This window comes from Phyllobates terribilis, unplaced genomic scaffold (assembly GCF_046119375.1).
Source record: "Phyllobates terribilis strain yellow unplaced genomic scaffold, ASM4611937v1 Scaffold_268__1_contigs__length_2594270, whole genome shotgun sequence".
In the NCBI taxonomy this organism is placed as follows: Eukaryota; Metazoa; Chordata; class Amphibia; order Anura; family Dendrobatidae; genus Phyllobates; species Phyllobates terribilis.
In genome coordinates this window covers 948,505-962,333 of record NW_027363028.1, presented here as the reverse complement: position 1 = coordinate 962,333, position 13,829 = coordinate 948,505, and the positions used below count along the sequence as shown (strand labels likewise).

At 46.4% G+C, this 13,829-nt stretch overlaps 1 protein-coding gene across 1 annotated transcript; it reads left to right on the top strand.

Moving 5' to 3' along the window:
- The first annotated feature begins 921 nt into the window (after nucleotides 1-921).
- Nucleotides 922-12,785, top strand: LOC141219412 (gastrula zinc finger protein XlCGF66.1-like). The gene is made up of 8 exons (XM_073666133.1): nucleotides 922-996; nucleotides 10,836-10,932; nucleotides 11,028-11,098; nucleotides 11,703-11,852; nucleotides 11,982-12,086; nucleotides 12,170-12,293; nucleotides 12,377-12,474; nucleotides 12,673-12,785. The coding sequence occupies exons 4-8, from the start codon at nucleotides 11,775-11,777 to the stop codon at nucleotides 12,769-12,771; spliced, it is 504 nt and encodes a 167-aa protein (XP_073522234.1). The 5' UTR covers nucleotides 922-996; nucleotides 10,836-10,932; nucleotides 11,028-11,098; nucleotides 11,703-11,774; the 3' UTR covers nucleotides 12,772-12,785.
- Nucleotides 12,786-13,829: the final 1,044 nt, after the last annotated feature.

Here is a 13,829-nt window from a genome sequence, read left to right as displayed (position 1 = left end):
GCTCCGCTCCATACGCCTCGTACACGCGCTGCTCCACTCCGTACGCCTCGTACACGCGCGGCTCCGCTCCGTACGCCTCGTACACGCGCGGCTCCGCTCCGTACACACGCGGCTCTGCTCCGTACGCCTCGTACGCACGTGGCTCCGCTCCGTACACCTCATACACACGCGGCTCCGCTCCGTACACCCGCGGCTCTGCTCCGTACGCCTCGTACGCACGCGGCTCTGCTCCGTACACCTCGTACACACGCGGCTCTGCTCCGTACACCTCGTACACACGCGGCTCTGCTCCGTACACCTCGTACACACGCGGCTCTGCTCCGTACACCTCGTACACACGCGGCTCCCCTCCGTACACCTCGTACACACACGGCTCTGCTCCGTACACCTCGTACACACACGGCTCTGCTCCGTACACCTCGTACACACGCGGCTCTGCTCCGTACACCTCGTACACACACGGCTCTGCTCCGTACAGCTCGTACACACGCGGCTCTGCTCCGTACACCTCGTACACGCAGCTCTGCTCCGTACACCTCGTACACACACGGCTCTTCTCCGTACACCTCGTACACACGCGGCTCCGCTCCGTACACCTCATACACACGCGGCTCTGCTCCGTACACCTCGTACACACACGGCTCCGCTCCGTACACCTCGTACACACACGGCTCCGCTCCGTACACCTCGTACACACGCGGCTCTGCTCCGTACACCTCGTACACACACGGCTCCGCTCCGTACACCTCGTACACACGCGGCTCCGCTCCGTACACCTCGTACACACGCGGCTCTGCTACATCCACACTGTAAACCCCTCCTGACCCCACACATAAACTTCAGCTCATCCAGCACCATGACAACCAGCACAGCAGAGTCCTGCATCCACTGAGGCCCCTGATCATGTGACCCCTGACTCCTCCCCTCCTGTGACCTCATCACAGCTCCTGTGCGCACAGAGCAGCCATATATGTGGTGGCGGCTCTGCAGGTGGAGGTATGTGGAGACCCCATTACTGGGCGCAGGGGGCAAACGTATTGTTCTCATAGTACAGGACCCCTTTACTGGCCCCACAGTGTAATGCCCCCATTATGCCCCTTATGCAGGATGTATGATCCCCCCACACAGTGTAATGCCCCCATTATGCCCCTTATGCAGGATGTATGATGCCCCACACAGTGTAATGCACCCATTATGCACCTTATGCAGGATGTATGATCCCCCCACACAGTGTAATGCCCCCATTATGCCCCTTATGCAGGATGTATGATGCCCCCCCCACAGTGTAATGCCCCCATTATGCCCCTTATGCAGGATGTATGATGCCCCCATTATGCCCCTTATGCAGGATGTATGATGCCCCCACACAGTATAATGCCCCCATTATGCCCCTTATGCAGGATGTATGATGCCCCCACACAGTGTAATGCCCCCATTATGCCCCTTATGCAGGATGTATGATGCCCCCACACGGTGTAATGCCCCCATTATGCTCTTATGTAGGATGTATGATGCCCCCACACAGTGTAATGCCCCTTATGCGGGATGTATGATGCCCCCACACAGTGTAATGCCCCTATTATGCCCCTTATGCAGGATGTATTATGCCCCCATTATGCCCCTTATGCAGGATGTATGATGCCCCACACAGTGTAATGCCCCCATTATGCCCCTTATGCAGCATGTATGATGCCCCCCCCTCAGTGTAATGCCCACATTATGCCCCTTATGCAGGATGTATGATGACCCCCACAATATGTTCCCCCAGTAGCGCCTGAGGTCCTGTAGTTGGAATAATCCCTCTGGAGTTGGTTTTCCCTTTGGCTGCTCCCCTACATGTAGACCCTCGAGCATGTATACATGCATGTAGGGGAGCAGGCCTTACTAGATATTGAGGCTTTGTACAGTAATATACCGCATGAGGATGGTATCAGAGGAGTAAGACATTTTTTTAAATTGAGGCCAATAGAGTGTAGCAGACATAATGACTTCATGGAGGATCTTCTACAATTCACTCTTGTCTTTTTCATAACTTCTTTCTTTTTGACAGGAAGTACTTCCACCAGCTCAGGGGTACTACGATGGGGAGCCCCTGGGCTCTCTCGTATGCTAACCTATTCCTGGGCTGGTGGGAGGAAACCACAATATTCAGGGATGATCATAAGTGGTGGCATCCATATATTGAGGTGTGGTATAGATATATTGACTACATTTTAATCATCTGGTCAGGAACGAATGAACAACCTTTTGAATTTGTCAGGGAACTCATCAATAGAGTGGACCTGAGATTTACATCTGAGTTTAATTATCACCAGTTGCCTTTCCTGGATGTACTAATCAAGAAAGATCAGGCTGGGATCCTAGGGACACTCATCTACCATAAACCTTCAAGCACTAATAAACTATTGAAGTGGGATAGCCAACACCTCATCCCCATAAAAAGAGGAATACCCAAGAGCTAATTTTTATGGTTGAAAAGGTACTGCCATAATGTCACAGATTTTAATATACAGGCAATAGACCTGAACACCAGATTCAGGCAAAAAGGGTACTCCTGGTACATTTTGGATTCTGCATCATTGTTTGCAGAAAAATGGGAGAGACAGACACTCCTCCATACCTAACCAAGAGACCAAGAAAAAAGATGGGATAACACAAGTAAGAAAAACTTATGACAATCAGAGTGACCGTATCTTTAATATCCTCAGAAAACACTGGGATATACTTGTGGCTGACGCGGACCTGAGGGTGCTGTGTGATCTACTCCCACAATAACTTTCAGAAAGGTTCGGTCAATTAGGGACCATTTAGTGCATAGTTTCTACAAAAAACCTGCACCCAAGGGGACTTGGCTAGATAGAAGAATCTGTGGTTTCTTTAGATCTGGAGAAAGTTGTACATGTAATTGGATGAGACCATGTAAATCTTTCTCAAGTTCCTCCATGAGTGAAAACTTTTTTCCGAGGGATTATTCCAACTGTAAAACCTCAGAACTTGTATATATGGCCACATGCATCTGCCCCCTAGTTTTTGTAGGCAAGACCAAGAGGGAGTTTGTGAGGAGGGAGGGGGAGCATTTGGGTGATATATGTCATGGTCGGGACACCCCATTAGTGAGACACATGAACACTCGTACATCGAGGTGAAACCAGAGACATCTTTTGTATCATTGAGGTGGTTAAACCCAATGTGAGAGGAGGTGATCGCAATAGATGTTTCCTCAAAAAGGAGAGTGAGTGGATTTCCAGATTGGATCCACAAGCCCCTAAGGGACTGAATGAGCAAATTTCCTATGCCTGTTTTGTATGAATGCAGCCCCATTCTGGATTACATTTTTGGATTTTATACTCTACCCATTGCTACTCAGTTCCCTGTGAATGAGGTTCACATATTGTTGTACTTCATCAAGAGATCTGAGCTTCTATATCAGTTATATCCCACATCTACTATTTAGTAACTAACAAGTGTGGTGATCCTTGTGTATCTCTATGCAATAAGGGTCAAATTTGACCATTTAGGAATATACTGTGGGCCATCATCCCATATTTTATGTAGTGATAAAGTAGATCTACACGCCTATTGTATGATGGGAGGATGTGCAATACTTGTTTTTAGTCTCCCATGACGCTGATCTCAGAGATAGGATTTTTCTATGTTGGTGGTATGCAATCCAATATCATATGCGTGGAACGCATGCTTCCGGACATGCGCATTCACAGATAGGAGACCGTGATGCACTCCGGCATGGAACGCACATGTCCGGGCACGTTTGAGCTTTCTGCCCGCCCGTTGTTTTGTGCTGAATTGTGGGGAATACTTGAGAATTTATTTTTGCTCCATCTGTCTTTAGTTGATCCCACTGATACATCAGATTAGTCCTCGGAGAATTATAATTAGAGGAACCCATGGACACATTAGGATTTGTGAAGCTGACCTCCGCTCTCCTCTATTTGCTTATAATTTATTGTGTGACTTGTATTTCAGAACAGTAGCTCTTGGTTTGTTTCATTTCCATGTGTAAATTGAATTTGACTCGTAGTCTTTGATATCTCTTTCAAACTTAGTTTTTTGATGTCTGAGATCCATCCTCCAGACTTTGTAAATTCTTTTGCATATTTTGTTTGAGTTATGTATCCAAAAAGGCTTCTACACTTGGCGGAAAACTTTCACCTAGTTTTTTTTCAATAAAAAAATATCAAACGCAATGTGACTTGATTATCCTTTTACAAATTTATCTTTATTAAATTTTGAAAAGGAAATACAAATGCAAACACCGGGTACTAGTTGTGTAACAAGTAGTAGGTCAAACATGACCACATAACCATAACAATAACCAGTATTTCCAAAACATTTGAAAATGAAATAAGTAAACACAATCCAAAGTAGAGTCGCTGGTAGAACATTGGTTCAATGTGTTTTAGGATATACCAGCGTGGTGACTCAGACTTAAACATTAAGTCATTACATATTCATGTGGATTAACAAATAAGGGTTCTAAAAGAAAGAAAGAGTAGTTAAAACTAAAAACACAAATACACACAAAGACAAAGGGAAGTGGGGGAATGGATGTATGGGTAAGAGGGTTAGGGTAACGTCAAATAGGCTCCTGAAGTATAGACTTAGCTTTCCCCTATTAGGTCAAGGTAATCAGCGGAAGATTTAAACTCTAGTAGAACCATGTTTTATAAAATTTATTATGGGAGTTATTGATCATGGAGGGGAGTTCGTCCGTTAGCATAATCTCATTTATTTTGGAGAACCATAGTGTTACTTTTCCATAGCAAGGGAATACATGCTCTAGCAGACGTGATCAAGTGTCTCAGTATCGAGTTTTTATATGTTTTTAAAGGGATGTTGCTGTGATGGAGAAGGACGAAAGCTGGGTCAAGGTCTGAAATAAGATCAGTGAATTTACTAATCACTAGTAGAACTTTTCCCCAGAAAGGAGAAAGGTGTTATGATCTGCTACAAGCACTAAGGAAAGACAGGAGATCTGTCCCTACAATAGAACTACGCTAGATCCCTACAATGTAACGGGGAACCTGATCCTGCGATCAGACCCGCTAAAGTCCTCAGCTAGTCTGAACGAAGACCTATAGATGTGAGGGAGGGATCCCTACAAGAACTAGGGACTGGGAGAAAGATGGACACCTCCTAGCAGAAATTGTAGCAGTAAAAAGACAAACAAACAACATAGAACATAGAGGTCAAAAGACCTAGCTAAACTGACTGAGAAAGGTAACAAAGCACCTGGCTAGCTTAAGAGTAGAAATCACAATGAAGTCCAGCAAGGCCAGAAGGGCGGAGCAGGATTAAATAGGCAAAAACGGTCATGTGACCAGCATAATAGAAAAACCCTAACAGGAGAGTTCTAACAAAAGGAGTTTACAGGTCCAGAAAATATGTAGTAGGTCACCCTCCTCCTCCTCCTCACATCTCCAACACATGGGACTAGCATCTGGGAATATAGAGTGTAGGTGAGTTGGGACCCTATACCACCGAGAAAGCAGTTTATAGCTGGCCTCCTGAAATCGCGAGCTGATTGATGATGTGTGTCAAGGTGAAGATTCACTTCCACTGATCTCTCGTTAAGGTGCAACCCAGATCTCTCTCCCATTGAGATTGGAAGTGTGTTTTAGGCTAGTCCAGGGATTCAATCAGTAGAGAATACAAGAGTGACAAAGTATGTCTTAATGGGCCGGTATTTGGTGACTTGGTTATCCTATAAGGGCTTTTTTTTTACATGTGGACATACACCCTGTAAAGCGTGCAACTATGTTAATAAAACCTACACATTTGAAGAAAACCTAACGGGACAACAATTTGCAATACACAATTTCATCAGTTGTAACACTATAGGGGTCATCTATTTAATAGAGTGTATCAGGGGCGGACACAGACTGTAGTGGGCCCCTGTGCAAGAAATTTTTGGGGGCCCCCCCCTGCCCTTCATAAGGCAACAAAGTTATGTAAACATAACCCCCCCATGTGCAGCTCTCATCCCATGTGCAGCTCACCCCCCCCGTGCATCTCTCATCCCCCCGTGCATCTCTCACCCCCCCCCGTGCATCTCTCACCCCCCCCGTGCATCTCTCACCCCCCCGTGCATCTCTCACCCCCCCGTGCATCTCTCACCCCCCCCGTGCATCTCTCACCCCCCCCGTGCATCTCTCACCCCCCCCGTGCATCTCTCACCCCCCCGTGCATCTCTCACCCCCCCCGTGCATCTCTCACCCCCCCGTGCATCTCTCACCCCCCCCGTGCATCTCTCACCCCCCCCCCCGTGCATCTCTCACCCCCCCCCCGTGCATCTCTCACCCCCCCCATGTGCATCTCTCACCCCCCCATGTGCATCTCTCACCCCCCCCATGTGCATCTCTCACCCCCCCCATGTGCATCTCTCATCCCCCCCCCATGTGCATCTCTCATCCCCCCCCCATGTGCATCTCTCATCCCCCCCCATGTGCATCTCTCACCCCCCCCCATGTGCATCTCTCACCCCCCCCCCATGTGCATCTCTGATTCCCCCCACTCCTAGTTAATTAATTGTATTTAAAAAAATAAAACTTGTTATACTTACCCCCATGCGATCCCTGCAGAATCCTGGCGCTCGTCCACGTCGCTGCCACCACGTTCTCCTGACGTTCGGCCATGTGACGGCGCCACATACATAGCCATCAGCTTTTGTTTTGGCCAAAAGATTTTTAAAGCCGCCACCACGATAAGGTAGACTCTTCTGGCCGGGCCCTACTCTAACCTATTAAAATTTTCTTAAAATATGCAATACTCTTTTTAGATATATGTTTATTTAGTTTTCTTTAAGGGAATGTGTCATATACATTTTTTTTTAAAATGACCAATAATACCACATACAGGGAATACCGCCACACCATGACCAGACCACATATTACCACAACATAGTGACCGAATAATACCACACAGAAGGGAGAAAAACTGCCACACCATGACCAGACCACATATTACCACCACATTACTAATATTACCACCACATTACTAATATTACCATAAGTGTCATTATACACGGGAGCTCTATACATGGTATGTATAATGTAAGTGTCCAGGTAATCTAGTGATCACCAGTGACATTATACACAGGAGCTCTGTATATAGTGTCAGTGTACAGGTAATACAGTGATCACCAGTGACATTATACACAGGAGCTCTGTATATAGTGTACAGGTAATACAGTGATCACCAGTGACATTATACACAGGAGCCCGGTACATAGTATATAGTGTAAGTGTACATGTAATACACTGACTCACTGGTGACGTCTCTAGGTGAAGTCCTTCAGCTACGCTTTTCTCCTTCATCCAGCACAGACCGCCATCACGTCTTCCAGCCAGGACTCGTCTCTGCATAAAATAACACAGTTATCTAGAGCACATTCCCCAACTTCTACATTACGCAGCTGAATACAGACGTGCATCCACCATCAATATATGGTTAGTTATTATGCCACCTACCATTCCAAATATAAATTGTAATCCACCACGGTGCCCCCATTAACTGTAAATAGGCACTCAATATATAATTTAATTAGAACCTCTACTCTTTCCGCCAATTTGTTACCAGTTACACTCCTGCATCCGCAACGCCCCCTACTCTATACTTCCTGCTCCCCGCATTCATTATTTACATGCAACCCCCTGCCCCAATTCATTATATCATGTCCGTGCTCTCCCCACCCATCATCATTTATCATTTACTCTCCCCCACCCCACATTCATTATGTGCAGCTCATTATCCCCCTACTCCCAATTCCCCCATGTACAGCTCATTTTCTCCCAATTCCCCCATGTGCAGCTCTCAAACCCCCCCCCATGTGCAGCTCTCAACCCCCCCCATGTGCACATCTCTCACCACCCCCCATGTGCACATCTCTCACCACCCCCCATGTGCACATCTCTCATCCCCCTCCCCCACATGTGCCCCTCTCTCATCCCCCCATGTGCATCTCTCATCCCCCCACGAGCACCTCTCTCACCCCCACATGTGCACCTCTCTCATCCCCCTCCCCCACATGTGCACCTCTCTCATCCCCCTCCCCCACACATGTGCATCTCCCATTCCCCCCCCACACATGTGCATCTCCCATTCCCCCCCCACACACGTGCATCTCCCATTCCCCCCCCCACACACATGTGCATCTCCCATTCCCCCCCCCACACACACATGTGCATCTCCCATTTCCCCCCCACACATGTGCATCTCCCATTCCCCCCCCCACACACATGTGCATCTCCCATTTCCCCCCCACACACACATGTGCATCTCCCATTTCCCCCCCACACACATGTGCATCTCCCATTCCCCCCCCCACACACATGTGCATCTCCCATTCCCCCCCACACACATGTGCATCTCCCATTCCCCCCCACACACATGTGCATCTCCCATCTCCCCCCCCACACATGTGCATCTCCCAATCCCCCCCCCACACATGTGCATCTCCCAATTCCCCCCCCCACACATGTGCATCTCCCATTCCCCCCCCCACACACATGTGCATCTCCCATTCCCCCCCACACACACATGTGCATCTCCCATTCCCCCCCACACACATGTGCATCTCCCATCTCCCCCCCCACACATGTGCATCTCCCAATCCCCCCCCCACACATGTGCATCTCCCAATTCCCCCCCCACACATGTGCATCTCCCAATCCCCCCCCCACACATGTGCATCTCCCAATTCCCCCCCCCACACATGTGCATCTCCCAATTCCCCCCCACACACATGTGCATCTCCCAATCCCCCCCCACACATGTGCATCTCCCAATTCCCCCCCCCACACATGTGCATCTCCCAATTCCCCCCCCCACACATGTGCATCTCCCAATTCCCCCCCCCACACACATGTGCATCTCCCAATCCCCCCCCACACATATGCATCTCCCAATTCCCCCCCCCCACACATGTGCATCTCCCAATTCCCCCCCCCACACACATGTGCATCTCCCAATTCCCCCCCCCACACACATGTGCATCTCCCAATTCCCCCCCCCCACACACACATGTGCATCTCCCATTCCCCCCACTCCTAGTTAATTGTATTTTTAAAAAAATAAAACTTGTTATACTTACCCCCATGCGATCCCTGCAGAATCCTGGCGCTCGTCCAAATCGCTGACACCAGGTTCTCCTGACTTCCGGCCATGTGACGGCACCGTCACATGACCGGAAGTCAGGGGAATCTTGAAGGCGCTGCCACGGCAGCGCAGCACAGCGCTGAGATGTCCCGGACCCGGCGCTTAGCATGGGGCCAGGGGCCCCATGAGGCGAGAGATGCATAAGAGGGGGGCCCCCAACGGGGCTCCGAGGGGGCCCCTACCGGCCGGGCCCCATACTGGAGTCAGGGCAGTCATGCCCTGATGGCGGCCCTGCTGAGGCTGGAGGGGCCCCCTCTCCCTCGGGGCCCCCGTTCAATGAACCGGCTGCACGGGCGGTAGTTCCGCCCCTGGAGTGTATAGAGAGTAAACTACAATACGTGGGATGGACGTCAGGTCTACTAAAAACATGTATTAGAAGACATTTATCTGACGCAATCAATCCCACAACATTAAACCTGTCTGTGGTTTCAAGACGCTTTTCACAAAAACATAAAGGGGATATCAGATCCTTCAGATATTAGGAATAGAAAAGGCTTATAAACCATTAAGAGGTGGAGATATGAAAAGAAAAATCTTAAATAGAAAGTCATATTGGATATTAAAATTACACACTAGAGCCCCACAGGGAATGAACATCAGACAGGATTAATATTACAGTGCAATTAATTGTATTTGTCTTTGATTTCCAGTGATTTTATTGAATGTCTCATGCATGAGTTGTATTTGTGTATTCTCTTTTACTTCCATACAATACAGGGTTAAATTGTCTGAGAAGTACTCAGTAATTAATGGACACCCAGGAAAGGGAAGGATATAAAAGTATCACAGAGACTCGCATGTTGTAAATCAGGAATAAGCATTGGTTTGGTATGTGGGCACTTGGTGGTATGCCATCACAACAGTTTTTATGAACTCACAATAAATGTGAGGTTTTAACAATATAGACAATGCTGGAGAATCCATCTCTCCTCCTTGCTCTACTTGAACCTTGAAATGTCCCTGACCAGGGCGGCTCCATGCGGTGATCTTCAGACAAGGTGCATTGAATAAACAGTGAGCTGACCTCCCTCTCCATTTTCCCATTATATCCATGTTTTCCCTATAGTGATGGATATTTATTTTTGCTAAAACTGTGATATTTTCACTTTAAAACTTTTTTTAAACCTTTTTTTATAAACTTTTTTAAACCACTCTCATTAGTGCGATCACACAACATACAAGCCTCTGATTGCTCAGTGATGCACTGTACTACTGTAGTGCCGTGTATTATCACTGCCTGTCAGTGCAATAGTAACGGCCCCATACACATGAGATAAGTGTTGACTGATCGGTCATTTGGTAGACGGCTATCTCTCCAGACTCCTCCATACACACAAATATTCCAGCTTTCCTGTGGTTTGTATGACTGACTGGTACTGTCGGGAGGCCCCCAAATACATTATATAGTCAACCAAAACCCCCAAAATCAGTGCTTCCATGCAACTTTAGTCTAATGTTTATGGGGCGTTAAAAGGTAACTTATTGGACGCTGCCTCTGGCCCGGCCTAATAGACTTTCGTACATTGCAGGCCCAGACACCATTATTAGGCATTTCAGTATTGTAGGAACTAGGCAGCCCCATACAATCGAGTACTTGGGGAGGAAGGGCATTCAGCCGAACTCTGTCACACCTTCTTAGATGCCATGTTTGCTTTTTGCAGGACAACGCGCACAGCACCAGGAACTAGCGGTGGACACCGCGATCCTCTAAGCCACTACGTGCAGCACCACCTTATAACCAGGAACTCTGGGTCACAGGTATGCTACGTCCAGCTCTAATCGGTCTATCTCTGCCTCCACAGTCCCTCTCAGCTGATAACTCTGAGTCTGCCACTCTCTGCTCCTTTCTGCAGACCCAAGCAACCAGTGTCACCATATCTCCACACTTTTGAATCCCTACCTTTGAACACCATCCAGCAATCTAGTAGGTGTCGCCTCTCTTCAATTTGTATATATACTTGCTCTATACTATGATGTATCTGCATTAATGGGGTTTGATGAAATATTATGCACTATTTGACAGCATGTTTATTGTTCAGGTTAAACAAGAGATATTATCATGTTATTGCGCTATGATCCATTTGCATATGCTTTTTTATTTTATTACTTATTATTATTCTTTTATTTATTGTTTTGTTCTTTGTGCAATTTCCAATAGTTCTTGATTAAGGTCAGATCGACCGAAACGTTTACTTTTGTTTTTGGACTGCATTAAAAAAAAAATTTTCTATAAGAACCATTGAGTGCCGAGGTTATTCTCAATGTCAATTCTAGTGTCAGAAAATTAGATGAGAATTAGCGTTATGGAAGATGAGTCTATGAGAAACGTGTTCAGCTGCAGACTCCGGGGAAGAAACTGCTTGTTGTCTGTGGCCTAAAATATATAGGTTTTATTAATAGATGTAAAGAAAAAACTAAATACTGTAAAATAATAAATCTCCTTATATGTTTCCCTTATTATCTCCAATAGCTGTATTATTACACAGGATTTTTATGATGTTACATCGGCTCATCTTCTTCTCATTCAGGTCCGTACAATATTAGATCCTCTCAGTGAAGATCTTCTACATAAGAAAATTTTCCTGATTTATCCATCAAAGATGGATATGGACAGAGACAAGATAGCGGAGAGGATATTACACCTCACCCTGGAGATCCTTTTCCGGCTTACTGGAGAGGTGAGAGATTCTGATGACGTCACATTACATCATTCTTATCTATGGGAATAACAGATGGACAGAACTGGAGAGGTGAGGACCCTGGAAATGTCTGGAGGGAGATTTATTAATGTGTCTCTCCATAACCAGAGATTAATCACGGGGCCTCCACCTCACCCCCTGATACATGAGGACATCAATGACCAGAAGATCCTAGAACTCGCCTACAAGATGATTGAGTTGCTGACTGGAGAGGTGACACTGCTGGGAATGCTGGGACATTATACAGTAACGCTATGAAGGGATCGGGGGGATGACGGTATCATTGTATTTGTCAGGTTCCTATAAGGTGTCAGGATTTCGTCGTCTATTTCTCCATGGAGGAGTGGGAGTATTTAGAAGGACACAAAGATCTGTACAAGGACATCATGATGGAGCTTCCCCAGCCCCTCACATCACCAGGTAATAGAGAGGACTAAATACACACGGCCTATAATTATCTGTATGGAAAGAATGAATTCAGTCCCTGTATGTGTTTCCTCCAGATCTATCCAGTAAGAGGACAACACCAGACAGATGTCCCCGTCCTCTTCTTCCACAGAACTGTAAACAAGAAGATCCCAATGTTCCTCAGGATCATCAGGTAGATGGAGAGAAGGTGTCATGAGATCTCCCCTATGATGTGTAGACGGCTGTGAAGGTCTTGTGCTCAGTTCTGTTTTATCCACCAGTATTATATGTTTTATATTTGTGTAATGAGAACGGTGGAGATGGCAGGATTAGAGCTGATCATAGATGTGACTTCTCCATCTGTCTGTGACTTTTACAATATTTGTTTCAGGGTGAAGATCTGACCCATATTAATACTACAGAGACATATGTGAGGGATGATGAGCGGTGTAAAGAGGAGATTCCTACATATGACTACCCAGGTGAGTAGTAACCACTAAATACAGAGAAGTCACAGATTCTTCTCAGTCACCGACTGTGGCTGCTTTATCAGTGGTGTAGTCCGGCCGTATCACAATCGTGTGATCACCATTTTGCCACTAGACCAAAACATTCTCTTCCGTCCGAAAATGTTCAAATTACTTTGGGAAATTGTGAAAGCCCTTTTCTATAGAACTTACAACCTGGAGGATCCACCTACACCCTGTGATTTAGGAGACGTTACCTGCCCAGATCTGTAAACCACAAAGCCAGAAAATTACTTGAAGAAAAATATTATGATGGGCCTGTAAGAGAAAGTGGAGGGTAATGATGGTGTTGGCTTCCTAGATCCCTGATATCTTATTGGATGAATCTACCGTTTCTCCCTTCTGTGCGGCTGAATGTGCTCATATGGTCCCTACAAGACCAGGTCCAGTCTTTCTGGCCAAGCTTCACTTTTATGATCGACATTAAATGTGCAGTGAGGGACAAGTATGAATTTCTGTACAATAACAGCAGAGTTTCCCTTTATCCTGACTGTTCTATTTCTTTTAAAACCGACTAACTTCAAACAGGATTGTGATAAACTACACAAAAAACATTACACCTGTGCCATGATATATCTCTAAGCTGTGCGTGGCTGATGGCTGTAATATACATTTATTCACTCCTGCAGGAGATGTGTTGGCTCCAGCCCTGGTTTCATGGATTCACTCCACGTCATAAATTACATTATGTTTTCATCCTAAGGAATTCAGATTACTGCACAATCTCTCCTGAAATGGGGGCGCTAATACTTTCTCTACTCTTCTGGTCAGGACTCATAGTAGCTCCAATAGTCCACCATAAATTAGTGTAACTCCAGGTTAGTGTTGGATTTCTCCCTTCATACGTACATTGTTGTTGGGGATGTTACATGTTTTCATATTCTTTCTTTTTTTTTTTACAAGTTCATTCTGTATGATACGAGGGTCAGTCAATAAGTAATGCCTCCTATTTTTTTTCTCCTTTTAATTGGCAAGAAATTCAAATGCAATTACATAGGTTGAAAACCACAACATTAACAAT

Excerpts from the sequence above, each read along its gene's own strand:
- LOC141219412 (XM_073666133.1), top strand. The coding sequence starts at position 11,775 with ATGGATATGGACAGAGACAAGATAGCGGAGAGGATATTACACCTCACC. Across the intron at positions 11,853-11,981 it reads TTTTCCGGCTTACTGGAGAG|AGATTAATCACGGGGCCTCC; the intron begins GTGAGAGATTCT and ends CTCCATAACCAG. Across the intron at positions 12,087-12,169 it reads TTGAGTTGCTGACTGGAGAG|GTTCCTATAAGGTGTCAGGA; the intron begins GTGACACTGCTG and ends TGTATTTGTCAG.